Genomic DNA, 16183 nt, shown 5'->3' with positions numbered 1-16183 from the left:
CTTACAACCAAATGAAACAAACGAGTAGTTCTAGATGCTGTGCTAATCCCGGCCACGGCGGCCGCATTTCGATGGGGGCGAAATGCGAAAACACCCGTGTACTTAGATTTAGGTGCACGTTAAAGAACCCCAGGTGGTCAAAATTTCCGGAGTCCCCCACTACGGCGTGCCTCATAATCAGAAAGTGGTTTTGGCACGTAAAAACCCCATATATTATTATATATATTAGATGCTGTGCAGTACTCGTAGTAGAATTCCGTTCGTGCACTAAGCGAGGGAAACTAAAACGTTCTAAAAGGTGTCTTGGTGTTCATTCCTAACTTCGTTTTGAAGTGGTTACTTTAGACGATGAAAAAATGTAAATACATGGCAAAAAGTAAATTGTTGCTAACTTGCACCTTATTTTTAGCTTAGTCCATTGAATCTATCAAATATCACAATCTCTTCCTCATTTAACCGTAGCATGAAAGATAATCTGCATCTGACACTTACCTCGCAGCTCGACGACTCCATAACACTCACTAAACGTGAGTTTCTCGCTCGGCTACGGCGCTATGCTGCGGGCTTGCAACAACACGGTGTCCAGCGGGGTGATCGCATCTGCGTGCACGTCGGCAACAGCGTGGACAATTTCGTGGCCATGTGCAGTTGCGTCGTGGCTGGAGCAAGCATCGTCCTGGCCAAGCCATCACTCAACGAGAGTACGTTGTCTCTTGCTGAAATTTAGTGGAGCAGAAAAACACGCGGAGCCAACGCAGTGTTGGAAGCTAAATGACGCGAAGCTTGTTTGCGTTACGGAGGTAGCAGTAGTTGCGTATGACACGAGCACACCCTCGTCGCGCTATGCGTCTCCGTTACGAGGAAGAAGGCGATGTACGACGCTTGTCAGGAGTAGAACGTTGATGAGAAGTCTATGCAGAGATATGTGCGAGACATATCTAAATATATTTATAGCTCCGCACCCCTTGTGCCACGGGGGCATTCCATGCCGAGGAATTGAACAATAGTGAGCGCATATCCGTCCCCTAAATGTCGATGAGGCTAGATCCTAGCCAGCAGCAATTTGTCTAATCGGGCACATACTCAATAGGCCATGTTGTCTACATATTCACAAATATATCCCTGGACGACATGACGACGAACGACGAGCACGAGGAAGGGGAAAACAGGGCTTCGCTATAAACCTCGCATTTACGTACAGTCCCTCGTTTTAATTAGGACGCACTTGAGTTCGTTTCACTCACATCAAAATCGAAAATATTTTAGTTCAACTGCATCAGTGTGATATTTATTTCCGAATGGTTTGCCTACCTTATAGGGTATTGACAGGCACTCATTGAAGGGAGAGCTGGAAGACACAAATAATAGAAAGCAATACGTGAACTTTGATCATAAAAGTGACTTTTATTATGCGCATTTGTACGAATTACACGTGATTTAATTTCTTTAGGGAGGCTCTGCCTTCGTCAGGCGTTACAATACTACCTTTTTTATTCCAACAATCGTTAGTTGGTATTGTATTCTGTATAATTCTGTAATTATTATATAAAGAAAACTAAATGGAATGAGGACTTGGCTGCTATCAGCTTAAGCATTGGTTGGGATTGGTTCTCGATACGACAAACTGTGCTGGGTGACAACTTTCCTTACGTGCGGTTCTACATGTGAACGCATTCCAATTCCATCAGTGTTTCTGGTATGGAAAAAGAACAATGGTAGAACTTCAGAATGGCTTTGCTCGCTGCCGGCAAATTGGTCTGTTTAAAGCTCACTCCAGGAAAATGCCGTCAACTTTATTGAACTCTACCTGTTTCAACTGTGTCAGTCAACTATAGTCGATGAGATGCGGGATGACCCGGAGTGCGTAAAAAATCTGTAAATATTTTATGATTGAAGGTATAGCAGCGAAAACAGAAACAACCTTTTATAGTAGCATGAAAGTTACGGGGGCTAAGATTTTGGATTTTCGATTAGCACTGTTTTTGTAAAGTTTACTTGTAATGAATGATGGAGGTGAAACTCTCTCACTCATAGATTTTACGACTGTGCGTCATTCACATCGTGAGCCTTTTGCGTTAGTGAAGCCTGTGCACGTCTCTCACGTTTCCTGGCTTTGCATGCCCACGTGAAAACGAGCGCTTCTTATCATTTAAAGCACCCCTCACCAGGTTTGACTGTTTTAAATAGACCGGTGCAGAGTATACGTCGCGCGATTGATGGGGGTGTGTGCAAGGTATAACAGCGCTGCGCGCCGCTATATCAGCTCAAATTTCATACAAAGCACCAGGCTCTCTCTTCCTCTCGAGAAAGTTGCGTTCCAGCCAAAGAGTCCAGGTCACGCGCACAACTGCCTCTGCATAAAACTCATTGCTAGTTGCGTCACTCACTGTAACACGTGGCGTCGATTAATCATCTAATGCGGTAGGCGCTACGCTGTCTCTGTGCGCCTCGCTGGAAGAAGAGAAAGAAAAAGCACGAGGAAGCAAAGCTCGACAAGTGATCATGACGCAGTCCCTCGGCCACTGTATAGGAGAAGGCAGGGAAGTAACACCGCTTGTGGACGCTAGTCGAGGCAAAGTTAGAACAATTTCACGGCAGGTCATGACGCCCGCTACCTCGTGGCATTAGGGGCTATTTAAGTCGTTAAGTTAAGGCGAGTAGTTATCATTATGGGTTAATGACGATATTCAGCGGGAAAAGTGGTACATCTAACAGGGAAAAAAAGCTCTAAGCTTTCCATGTAGGAATATACGGTAAGCTTAGAGCGGAATTTGTAGCATTGCGAAAGATACTCTAGCGTGGGCCTGATCCGGTTAGGTCAGTCGCAATGACCGGCCATGGTCATTTTGGACTAAAGTTCAATTTTAGGTATTCGCTAAATTCTACATTTGCATATACGTTAGGCGTCCTCAAAAAGCAAACAAATAAAACAATTTGACTGTCTTCCAAGTACATATTTTACAAGGCAGACTTTAGCAACAGTGCAAGATTGTCGCATATATTCAAGTAACTTTTAAAGGAAAAACAAATTTAACAAAATAGTAAATTTCCGCTTTGCGACGCACAACGGTAGGTGCTATGCCATTATGTGAAATTAGCAGGTATCACAGCGGTGTGCAAAAAAAAAAGGCAGTCGTGAAATCTGTACATCAGACAACACAAAAGGCTGACAGAACTAACACTCTATAAAACTCGCATGGCACAATAATTTCTTGTTTGGGTTCTTCGAAAGTCTTTCAGGGCTCTCTGTAATGCTGACGATCAAGCAGCAGATGTTTATAATGTCGCTATTGCGAGGCGTCATGTATTCCTTCTTGCTTTATTTCACAAATATGAAAACGTTGCCTGCACATACGCTGAATGCGTTCATTCTAAACGTACAGGAGAACTACGGTACCAGATAAAGGACAGCAACAGCACACACCTTCTTGTGGAGCCAACCCTCGCAGCAAAGGCCTTGAGGGCGTCATCGGAACTTGGACTGAAGGTGAGTCGTGCGCGAGACAACTACAGGCACAACAGCCTGCAAATTAAGATCTCGAGTGGCGGCGGCGTCGGGCATCATCGACCACAGCGTGTTCGTAGCACCACACAACAAACTATAACTTTCAACAAAGTATCCGGCAATTTCACCGAAAGGGCCGAGCGCTGACAGCGACAGCAATGCATAGAACAGCGCCATAGCGCATGGGGTGGTGTGCGACATGCCGGCGCGACGTGTCACCCAAGGGAACTGCTTCTGGGCAGAAGGAACAGCGCGCCAGCAGCTACCAAGTGGCCCACAGCGGTCGCGTTGTGAGCGCCCTCTGCGGCGTTGTCGGCATCGCACTTCTATGACGCGCGAGTTAAGGCCTGCGGCAACTCGGTGTTGCTCAGCGACCAGTGAAATAAGAGGGATCGCGTTATTGTGACGCTTACAGCTCAGGTGATAGCACACGCACAGCACAGCAGGAATGCTAATATGCGTTGTAGAGAGTTGCTTAATGCGGGCCGTCGATACGTTTATTTTGAGTGGCGGCTGGCGAGTGGGGGAGCCGTACACAGGATTCCTTGTATACCTCGCGCCTGTAGCGCATAGTGTCAAAGACAAGCAAAAATAATGCACATTGTGTACAGTCAGTTTCGCGAGTACAGCTGGTAGTGAGTGGGCGTCTTGCGTCTGTGAAATCTTTTAGGAGGGCGGCACTGGCATTTGCGGGCGGGTCAAACTCATGGCACTGGTTTTCTGCTCTCAATATCCAGCAGAGGGAAGCGCTGCCGCGGTCAGGGCGACTGCGGTACAGCTGAAGCTTTTGGGTGGTTAATTTGATAGAAGCTACGTACTCGACTGTGTAGTTTTGATGCATACCTCTAGAGCCTTTTACACCGATTTAATCGGCAGAATGGATCGCAGTGATGTTTGCGCCGCCATGCTGACATGGGCAGCGACAAAAATTACGTTGAGACGCGCGTTGGTGGTAAGAGGAAATGCATAAAGAACGTCTGTCGCGAGATTTGAGTCTTAGAGGCAAGGTACGGGTACATCGGATAACAGCCGCGTGCACGCCACCGAATGCAGACGCTTTACAGCGCGATGCAGCAACGGTGAACGAGCTTTATTCGTGGCTCCACCGAATCCTGGGCAGGGTCGGTGATCCCAAGCACAGGTGCGTGGTTCCGCTGTCTCAGTGGACGATATTTACGCCCCCACGGTGTGGGTGCGTGCACCCTGGACATGTTCCAAAGGGAGTACCGGTGTACAGGTGAGTGAGCTGTAGGCGCTAGTTGCCGTGGTGCCGTCGCCAGTGTTGCGTGCAGTGGACGCTATGCTGCACGTTCTGGTATCAGTGCCGTTGTGAACGGCAAGCATAATTTTGTACACGAAATTAACATTCATGTCACGCACAAGGCATCATAAGAATAAATTCTTGAAATATATGAACATTCTACAAGTTGTGTCGCACAGAACATGGTGTAGTGATCCGGAAGTGTCTAACGAACCTCTGCCAGAGCCTTTACTTACACCATTAGATTACGGTGCCATATAGAACCAGTCAGCAAGACCAAGCGCCCTAAGGATGTTGCATTCTGTTCACAATATAGGCATTCGGCTTGCCACTGGCGCCTTCAGTACAATAATTGTGGCAAGCCTCTACACGGAGACCAACGAGCGGTCTCTACATCTTAAGCGCTCACACTTAGGCTTTACATATTTTACGAAAGTGTCTGCCAACTCAGAACATCCGTTTTGTTTAGCCGTTAACCACTGGGCCGGTGCACAACTGGTTATTAGAAGATCAACTGCAAGAGAATTCTTCTCGCTGCGATTAAAAAAACATTGTGAAAATTGGTGTTTCACATTTTGAACATACCATGAAAGCCCCAGCGAAGCCATTGCCGCCGTGGCACAGGCAGCTCATAGAATGTAGAATGTGATACATCGTTTAGTGAGGGGACAAAACACGCTTCAGAGGCACATATTAGAACGCGTTTCCTAGAACTTTAGTCCAAGTACTTCCGTAGAGATTTTTACACTCACGCTTCTAAGCCACATGCCAGCGTGCGTAGGCAGCTGTAGATCCATCCTTCCCGGTATCAAAAGCGCAATTGGAAATGGTTGCTCGGAACGAGCTTTTAGCTTCGCCTCACGCGATTGGCTTAGGCAGAGCCAACGTCATCTGCTGTGTGGCGCGGCCGCGTTCTTGATTACGTCAAAATGATGACGTACTCCTGTCAATCTTTCTTGCAATTCAACCGAACACGTCGTCTGCTGGGAGCTGAACGCGACGAGAGGTCTTCCGTTCAAGCTATCACGCGTTCACTAGGAGACCGGCTTCGCATGGCACGTTTGGTGGATTAGATTGAATTCAAACGCTGGCTGCAGCTATGGAGTGGCACGCTGAGATCTAATCCGTAGTATAATTAGAGGAAATGGCGTCTGCAATCGGAGCTTCGAAATCCGTTCAGATTCATTAAGTGTAGTTAAGGCTTTAATGTCGCCACAAAAGTACAGAAATCCTGTAGTAATAGAACTCTTTTCACTTTTGTGTGCTATTTATGCTGCTGAACGACGTATCATAACGTTGTCACGTGGTAGTGACGATGAAGAAAGCTAAACGGTGAATGACGAAATAGCGTTTCATTTGGCGACATTGTTCCCACAAAAGCAAGTTATACTCAAAGGACAGCAATAGCGGCGAACATGATCGGCACTCGTCGAAATCTGATCAGCGGGTCAGGTGTGTCGGCTATTGTACATCAGTCGTCTAATGTTCAAGAGTAATCGCTGGGACCCGCGTGTCTTTCACAAAGTTTTGTACTGTTCGTGCCGCACATACATGCGATCAGATTACGCAAGGTACGGTGACCGTCAGCGGGTGGAACAATCTCGTCCGTGTTCAGTTGTGTGCTAGAACGATGTTTCATAATGCTAATCACAACCAACTAGCCCAGCTGTCCATACTTAGGAACAATCGAGAATGTTCCAAATCTTCCGATACATGCAGGCGCGTCCTGTGCTGTGCAATGACATTTCTTAGGCGGTGAAACGTGGTCGACCGATAAAGATAAACAAGTACACGTGTAAATATGCTGCATTCCTGCCACAGAGGCGTACAGGGGAATGTGCTTGCTGACGAACTCGCTACATACACAGCAACGAAACCTCGCAACGCTCCTATAGCTGTCGCAAATATATACCTGAAACCTCTCCTGCGAAGAAAACTGAAAAGATATTGGCAACACCTTTTGGATGCTGAAACCTCTAAGAAACTTTACCTAATTAAACCTCAATTAGGCTCTTGGCCATCAAAAAGAAAAGCACGGGCAACCGACGTCCTCTTAACCCAGTTGAGAATAGGACACACGTTTGACACGCACAACTATGTGTTGACTGGCGATGAGCCTCCGATCTGTGCTAAATGTAGCGAGAGGTTCTGTCACCCATGCCTCACTGGAGTGCCGGGAAGCAGACGGTCAAAAGAAAAAACTGTTCCCTGTAGCGTACACACTAGCTATTCCTATTCGTCCAGCGATATTTTTCGGTAATGAATCGCTTTTCAGCATGAAATCAACACTAAATTTTTTTTCAATTGAAGTGCGCTTGTTCACGTTATCAGCACCGAAAGTTCATAAAGCGGCTTCTATTGTGAAGCCGCTGTTGCGATGATAGCTTTTTGTACAGCGCATGCCTCCAGGCCCTCGGTGAGGCAGTAGTGCTACTGACAACCACACATTTTTGTATATCATCTCTCCACAGCATATATCTTATTTTCGACCAACATGTCACCGTACACACTATATCATTGTCATAATTTTACCTAAACATCCATTTTGCGCATTCTACAGCGAATTTTTCTAGGGCTCTATAGAGCGATGCACATATACACTGACATTAACCACAACATCGACTACATTAAACCATTGTCTGGCGCTCTTTGGCCTCCCCTGGCTCTTGCGCCATAAAACTCCATTAATCATCATGATCATTCTAATAGGAGATAATGTGTGTCCTTGCCTGTCCATATTCTCGACAAGTATTTTTCAACTTTTCTTGCGGGTGAACAAAACATGTTAAGCCAGAGCTATCACTCAGGCACAGTCGAAGCCCGCGAAGTTGCGGACACGCGCGCTGTGGCTGAACGTAAATATGTAAGTTAGACGTGAAATATTTATTCAGTTGTCAACCGTATATTGAAAGCACTACGGCCTTCATGTTCGTTCAGTCCTTCAGTATATTCCCATACGATATGCACTTACGTGGCTAATTACACACAATTGTCGTAGCTTCGTCCAAGCGCACTAAATTAAGTGATGGATCTGCGCGTCTCAGTGGCTATGGTGTTAGGCTGCTGAGCACGAGGTCGCGGGATCGAATCCCGGCCACGGCGGCCGCATTTCGATGGGGGCGAAATGCGAAAACACCCTTGTACATAGATTTAGGTGCACGTTAAAGAACCTCAGGTGGTCGAAATTTCCGGAGTCCTCCACTACGGCGTGCCTCATAATCAGAAAGTGGTTTTGGCACGTAAAACCCCATAATTTAATTTTTTTTAATCTGCGCGCCGCTGGGATACCCCACAAGGCAGCCTAATTCCAGAAACGCAAATGCTGATATTGCTGATTCGACGTGTTTTAGTGACCGCACTTAGCGTCGTGCGCGCCTCACATTGTTCACTTCGCGATGCCAGGTCTCTGTGGCCGGCTTTTTCACGTTGTCATAGTGATCAGACTACTACGTAAAAGGCGCGGAGCACTGTGATGCTGTGGCCGGCTGGAAGAAAATGCTTGCGCAGAATTCACAAACGCCTATGAACTGTTCCTTAAGTGAAGGAATATATAGAACCAACATTGCACAAAGCAACTGAAAGACGTGAGTGAGGTCATTTCGCCCAGGACTTATGTTACTCTGGGGTTTAGAATAAGCATCTTCAGCCAATCATAAGACGACGGTGGGCATCGCCTGCTGTCGCTTTTCTATGTCGTCTAGTCTCCCCACGGCCTGTTGCCTGTTACTGGCTTCGTGTATGCAAAAGAAAAATTTTTGGCGCCTCTAAGAGTGTTATACTCCGCGACTTTTTTTTTACCAAAAACGGATCGTATGCAGCGATACTCATCAGTGTGGTTATATATAAATATGTGCGTGGCATTTGCGCGCGTGTTTTGCGTATGTGTTCGAGTGCGTGCATGCGTGCGCGCGTGTAGACTCATGCGACAATTGTTCGCTTCGTTCGTGAGGTGCATTTTATTTGACACGATAACTGTTGTTCAGGCAGTCCACATGATTTTCCTATCAATGGTGGTACGTGCTACTATTCTCCATTTTTTAAGCCATCGTATTGACGTCCAGCTTCATATCATAGATAGGATGGGTCGTACACATACGTTGGTTCACACGGTTGGCAACAGAATGACCGAAACCGTAGGCACAGACACTACGTCGCCTGGACTTTGTGCTGAATTGAAACAATAAGCTATATAAAAGAAAGCTGAGGCTGACAGCGGGGAAGGCGACAGTGAATTGTGCGGCAGCAACAAGTTATGATAGTTAGAAACGTTTAGAAACGTTTTGGAAAAAATGTTAATCCGCAGCCTCTTGAGCACGACAAAGCTCAGGCTAAACTAAAACGATACAAGTGCTCATAACACATTGACAAACTTGACCGCTTTCGGGGACGGACACTTCTGTTTGCTAACACCGAATAGAACCTCATGACGAGTTGAAAACTCCATACTGGTGTCGTTGACCAGTACTAACATGTAAAGTAATGGGGCACATTATATTTAGTGGCATTATGTCACATCTTGTTAAACACAGCCTAAAGAATCCAAACCAACATGGTCCCGCAGGGGCGTCTGCGTCAGCAGGCGTTTGGTGCGTTGCGACACCATGTGCCCGAGCACACGAGGGTAGGACCCTCCCGCGTGTAGCCGTGCGCGGCTTAGCCGTGTCTGGGTAAAGGGGGATCCTGGGGGTTGAGCCGATGCCGGCTGTTTGGACCTTTAAGGCGCCCCGGCGCAGACAACACACCTCTTTGGCCTCTGCTTCACATAGACGGCACCTCCAGACTGACCCACCTGGAGGGAATCGGCAGTCGCCTTTTCCCGTCCCCCTCTTCGATCTTTTTCTATCTCTTTCACTTTCTCATCTTTCCTGTATTCTACTCAATTCTGGTTTCTTCCTTTCCTGGCGGCTAGGGTTAACCTTAGTGTCGCTAACTACCCGGAGTTATGCCATATTGGGTTATAGCCGCAGTATACAGCTCGCGTGGGCAGGGCTTGCTTGCAAGCTCCTGTCCCGTCCCCTCGTTGGGCTTCGTGGTGGGCGGCTGGTATCGCGACCGAAAAAGACAATTTTTATGTCTAGTTATTTTGCTTCAAGCGACCGCCCTCCTAACAAGAGGGGCTGTAGCAATGTCACTGCTCAGTTCTTCGCGAAAAACAAAAGCAACTTTCCGAAATTCCACGTGGTACATAGTGAGCACTCAGAAATTACTGCATGACATGTCTCTCCTTTCAATGTTACAAGGACCTTAACCAACGCCATTGGACAAAGATATAAAATAATGAAACTAGCAAGTGGGGACCTTCTTTTGGAATTGTTGTACCAACATCAGTACGATAAACTTTCAGGAGTAACAGCCTTTGTTGACATTCCCATAGCTATCAGCCCTCACCAATTACTGAATACCGTTCGTGGGGTCATTTCTGGCGATGACCTAAAGTTTGTTACCGAACAAGAACTCCTAAACGTACTGAAAGAATAAAATGTCGCAGATGTGTACAGAATAAAGATCAGACGGGAATACAAGGAAATCGAAACAAAGCACTTCGTCCTACCGTTCGCATTGAGCATACTGCCTCACTCTGTGGAGGTAGGCTGCACCAAACTGAAACTTCGACCGTACATACCCAACCCGCGAAGCTGTTTCAAATGCCAAAGGTGCGGCCACGGCTCACAGAGCTGCCGGGGCCAAACCACATGCGCTAAGTGTGCTTCCCATGACCACCATTCAGACAACTGCGAAGTTGAATTACACCACCGTTTAAATTGCGAGGGCAGTCATCTTGCTTACTCGCGTGCCTGCCCAACATGGAAACAAGAAAAAGAGATTATCACACTTAAAGTAAAAGAAAATATCACTTTCAGAGAAGCGCAAAAGCGACTTTCACTGGTGCAAAATAAAGGTTATTCCGTTTTGCTGCAACAGGGCGCGGCAACACAGCGGCCTTCGGAGCCTGCCCAGGTCACACACAGTGAGCCTCGGGCAGAGCCTCCAGCGCCCACAGTGGACGCAGCTAGCGCTGCGGCACTGCCTCAAAAGTAAGCCGTGCCGACCCCAGGGCAGCTGGCTCCAGGGCCCCTCCGCACTCGGCGAGGCCCACCTTGAACGTACCCGAGCATCCATCACGCACGTCCAGCGTGTCTGAGCGTACCAAGGACAACAGTCAAGACAGCCCTGTACCTTCGACGTCGGGTGAACGGCGGGGCTCCTTGGATCGCCACAAAAAGGAGAGGCTTCGAGTGAAGGGGCCTGCGATCCGGACTTGCGATCCGACCACAGATCGTAATAAAGCGCTTAGAGTTGCCAACAAAGCGCGTAGAGAATTATGTCGTACTTAAACGACAATGTGATTGTCTTTCTTGATACCGATGGCAGCGAAGAATGAACAAGCAAGCCAAGGGAGCCGCCGATTGCTGAGAGATGGTACGCCTGTAGCTCGCTGGCTGGGGGTTCCGCTTGCCGGTTCTGATTGCGATCGTGCCACCGCCACGTTGTCCTGCAGCTTGTAATAAAAGACTTATATCCCTTAGCATAATTATTTCTACCTATTGGATCGGTCTTAAATGAAAACACGAGTAATTTTGTCGGCATACTTGACAGTCAAGGAACAATATGCAAGCCAACTGATCGAGGCGCCTATCAGATACGATAGTCTCGCTGTCCGCCTATGAGAATACCCTCGTATCGAGCTCTCAATCATGGTAGCGAATTAGTATTGGGCTTATTAGTGTTAGACATCGCGCTAGTTAGTATTCCATGATGTACCTTCGTCGTGCGTAAACAAAGGACGAGACACAAAGGAAACGGCATGCAGAATTGAGCGCTATCGTATGAGCTTGTGTATATATATGTCGTTTCACTTCTGTCTTGTTCATTGTTTACGCGCTTCAAAGTTGCGTCTTGGTATTGGGCGCTGCATTTCTGTGACTTACTTTTGATTTAAGCGAATCAACGAGTTTGCGTCAGAAAGAAATTGTGCCCGATTTTCGTGCCGCCTTCAGCGACGAAAGACGCTAGCACCTCACCCGGCATGATCGCACTTCATGGCGAGCACTCTGCACGCCAGCCACGTGCTGCCGGGTCGGCGCCAGCCATAGTTAGGCACTCCGTAGCCATGACGTACACGCTATGGGTGTTTTCACTGCATGCGGATATCGTTCGGCGCTGCAGCCACATGACACCATCCAGCGAGTAGGTCCCGCGCACAGCTCCCACACCGCATGCTGTGCAAACCAGGGGGCCTGTCGAGTGGGCCTCATGGTGGCGAATATGCGTACGACTAATCTCCAGTGAAACCACGCCATATGTCTTACGCTTTATCTTCTCTGATGATCAGAGAGAAAAAGGTTTTATATACGAAATGCACAGGGGGTCAGCCTGAGCTACATTCTTCTAGCCAGCTACTTGGCGTCGAGGAATAAGGAAGAGGGAAAGAAAGAGGGAAGAAAAAGGTGCATGATGGGCTACGGTGACAAGCGAAAATCTAAAGCATATATTAAGCAATTTTGACTATTTCAAGTTTACAGTCCAGGCCTCTCTGATGATGAATCAATGGGAGCGCCTGACCAGGAGCAGACGGTACACTGTACACCACGACAATCTAGACAGTCAGTCGAAATTGCGCAAATGTGAGAGTAACTCAGCGGGATGTATTATGGTACTGCTGTTGACGTTTACATTACAAAACTTATGCAAAAATACGAGATTATCTGATAGGGACCTATAGCTATAGCTGTTTGAGTAAAAATGTTCGTTTATGATCTACACGAGCGAATAAAATGTTACAGAAGTGCAATAATTGTCGCTAATCTGTTTCTTTCATCAGGGTCTGTTCTCCACGAGGTCTGCGGATGGATTTGTGTCGATGGCTCCATTTGCCGACTTGGATGAAAGTTCGTTCCGAGAAGTGCCCGTTGGGGACCCGCGGGAGTGCCTGTTTGCCATCATCTACACGTCAGGAAGCACGGGTCTACCCAAAGGCGTTCAGCTTACTCACTGTGGTTTCCTGGCCAACATTGGAATGTCACGGTATGCCGTTTTCACTGTGCAAAATATTCTGGTGGAGGGAAGCGCAAGCGCAGCTACGTATGTTTACAATATATGTAGGAAAACGTAACGTTGTATTTAGCTTTATTCTTTTTTTTCAAGTTTCCCTCCTCGCCGTAGCTGGCGGAGCGTCATATCCCTCACTGTGCCAATTAGCTTAGCTGCCCCTCGACAGTAACACCCGATTCAAGAGTATCCACCCGCTGCCAGTGAAGAGAAGGCGTTGCTGGCGGGGTCATCCGTTTTTAGCCTCACAACATGAGCAGCGTCGGTGGGTGAGCCGACTGCGATGAAAAGTGAGTTGTGACAATTTCATGTGTGACAGAAGTCACTTGAGGCATTATTTGGTAGGGACCGTCATAGAGGGACAGCAGCCCATACTAGAGAGCAAGACAGCGCGATGGTGGCCTTATTAGCAAGATGGAGCCAGTACTGTAATGGCGATCCTACAAAAAATGTTATGTTTGCGAGGTGTAGTCCTAGGGCCGACAACGAGCTATTTGACGAGAAATGTGTATCCACCTGACGAACGTAGCTTTTTGACGTGTGCAAGGACAAAGAAAGCAGGGGAAACCAGTCGCAGGCTTGTTTAATGGCGGAAAAGAAGATAAGAGGGTGAAACAGCTGGCGATGTCAGGATGGGAGGAGCTACGTGAGAAGGTAATGTACGGTAACGGCAATTGTGACAGTGAGCCCAACCTTACATCGATAGCATTTCAATGTCCAATTGTGGTGCTCTGTGAGCACATTTTTCTGCTAAAGGTACGCAGTAGCAGGTTTACATAGAATGGAGCATAATTCGTAGTTGCCATATATTACTTATTTATTTATTATTTCTAAACATACCTACATCCGGCCTGAGATATTGTTGTAGGGGGGTGTTATACATGAGTAAACACAAAAAGTTACAAGCATGGCATAAAAACATGTTTGGCGTGATTACAGCAGTGGAAACAGATTACAGTGGAACCAAGAGGTGACAGCGGCACGTTACCCTGCACAAAGAATGTCCTTGATCCTTTAAAGGAAGAAAAGGAGTGCTCGATGGTCATCGGCACTCTCTTGTTCAAGATATCCACTAACTTATATGTTCATGCTCTACGCATGTATACGCACCTCGTCATCTATTGTGCACATCTGTCAGTTTCTATACGTGTGTATCCAGCGCATTTTGCATGAAAAAAAAAACTCGAGGAGTACGGAAAACCGTCATTTTTCTAGAAGACAACGACTGGCTGTTAACCGATAATATTGACTGCGACAGTTGCAAGGTGGGGTCCTTATCGTCATATTGAATCAGAATAAAGTATAACGCTATGTGGGGACAAAGATACAGTAATGAAGGGACATTAATACACAAAATGCTTAGCATAATAAGGCGTTCAAACATTCCATGTTCATTCCTCGGACGATGGCATCTGGGGCTTGTTGAGACAATTTGTGGCAATCATTTTTTTTTTTTTGAAGCAGCAGATCCTACTATGCAACGCTAGCGTAACTTTGTCAGCTTCAAAAGGCATCTACAGTATCGAACGAAAGAAAGATACTTCAAGACAACATTCATTTGGGCTAGATGGTGCATACTTTATTTAGGAAGGAACAGCGCCAACTAAGACGGTCAATAGAGGGAGAACAATACGCTTGTCCTTTGTCGTTGTCCCTCTCGTGATCGTCTTAGTTGGCGCTGTTCCTTCCTAAATAAAGAAAGATACATTGAAGGTTACCAGACACTTCCAAAATTCTGGGGTTTTCAGGCTCCCAGAAAGTGGGTGTGAAATTATTGAACTCGTACCGATGTTCGTGGGACATCAGCGACGGACGTCAGAGTACGTGACTGGAATTCTCGATAGAGAATAATGTTCACGGAATGTGCACGTTGCTATGCAGGGCGATACGTAAGAAAAAGAGTATTTAAAACGATGAATGAAGCATTTCGTCACCTTTCCTGCCTCGATCGTTTTCTAGCCCCGGGTTTGTAATGGTTTCGATAAATACGTTCCTTCTCCTAGGTACTTGTTCAATGGTAACTGATTCATTATAAGTTAGGAAAACGAGTAGTAAAGCGCAAAAGCCACGCACAACGGCTCTTGCTACTTTTGTCTTTTGCAACGAAGCTAAAATGCAGGCGACGCGCAGCGTTGTAAAAGGCACAGGGTTATTTTTTTCTAACGATCCGGCATGTGCTGTAGCATTCCGATCACGAGAGCTCTACCAAGCCAGTCATTAAGATCTAGAAGTCTTATATATACCGACAATGCTTCTTGGTCCAGAACCGCTTTTTAATGCCGACACAGTCCTAGATTTCCTCAGAGATGTGGTCTTACATGTTATTAGTCCCATGCATTAGTAGCGCTTCCTCTCTTTAGAGGATGCCGCTGCGATAATTGTTTTGCATAGCACATGCCTCCAGGCCCTTGTGTTTCAAGGGCTCTAAGGAGGCAGTAGTGCTATAGGATTTCGTATAAACAGATATATTTTACCTATCGTATCATTCTTTTAAATGCATCTAAATGTTTATAGTACAAGTCATACGTCATCGCCATAATTTTATTATACAGATTTTATGCACTTTAGAGTGTATATTTTAGGCCCCTTTACAACCACGTCACACCAATTTCATAGTAATCATAATTACACTGTGAACCCACTACCACAGACATGGCGCTCTTTGGTCATACCTGGCCCTTGCGCCCTAAAAACCCCATACATCATCAAGTTATAAAGCTAACAGATAACCGCGCTGAAGCGGCCAGTTTGGGGGTTGAAATGCAGACATTCCACGCGCAGAAGTAAGTATTACAGTTTAATATGTGTGGATGTGTCAAGTGGCGTCTTCTCTGTTAGACGTGTCTAGTAGGTTGGGAAAGGATGAAAGTGACGGAGAGGAAACTATGTCTGAGTGGAAGAGATTCCATTCTTTGATCGCACGTGGGAAAAGGGAAAACTTGAACGTGTCATTGCGAACACTGTACTGGTTTAGTGTAAATGGACGATTCTTTCACGATAGACATGATATAGACAAAGTAATGTACTTAGCTCGCTCCATCTTATAACTGCCGTGCATTAGTTGGTAGATGAATTTTAAGCGGGATTCTCTGTCCCTAACAGAGGGTGTATTAAGACCTGCATTAGCTAAGAGGTTTGTTGGGGTGTCATAGGGCCTGTATTTGTTAAAAATGAGCCTCACAGCTTTTCTTTGCACCATTTCTAGTTTTGATATATTAGTTGATGTGTGCGGGAACCAGACGATGTTAGCGTATTCTAAGATAGTTGTAAGTTGTATAGTAGTATAGGCTAGTAGTCTGGTATGCTTCGGCGCAAGGCGTAAACATCGTCTAAGACAAAAAAGCTTGCGTAATGCGACTGAGGTCATG

The 16183-nt window shown here is 46.5% G+C and overlaps 1 protein-coding gene across 1 annotated transcript in view; it reads left to right on the top strand.

Moving 5' to 3' along the window:
• LOC135905175 (uncharacterized) overlaps nt 1-16183 on the top strand; it is a 74011-nt gene that overhangs the window by 27963 nt on the left and 29865 nt on the right. The window contains exons 3-5 of the mRNA XM_070536243.1: nt 500-701; nt 3384-3487; nt 12589-12791. Coding sequence (XP_070392344.1) covers nt 500-701; nt 3384-3487; nt 12589-12791 — 509 coding nt within the window. The remainder of the gene's footprint in view (nt 1-499; nt 702-3383; nt 3488-12588; nt 12792-16183) is intronic.

The sequence above is a fragment of the Dermacentor albipictus genome, chromosome 3 (genome assembly GCF_038994185.2).
Source record: "Dermacentor albipictus isolate Rhodes 1998 colony chromosome 3, USDA_Dalb.pri_finalv2, whole genome shotgun sequence".
Lineage (NCBI taxonomy): Eukaryota > Metazoa > Arthropoda > Arachnida > Ixodida > Ixodidae > Dermacentor > Dermacentor albipictus.
Note: the sequence above shows the minus strand (reverse complement) of the source record. Positions and strands in the feature narration are given on the sequence as shown.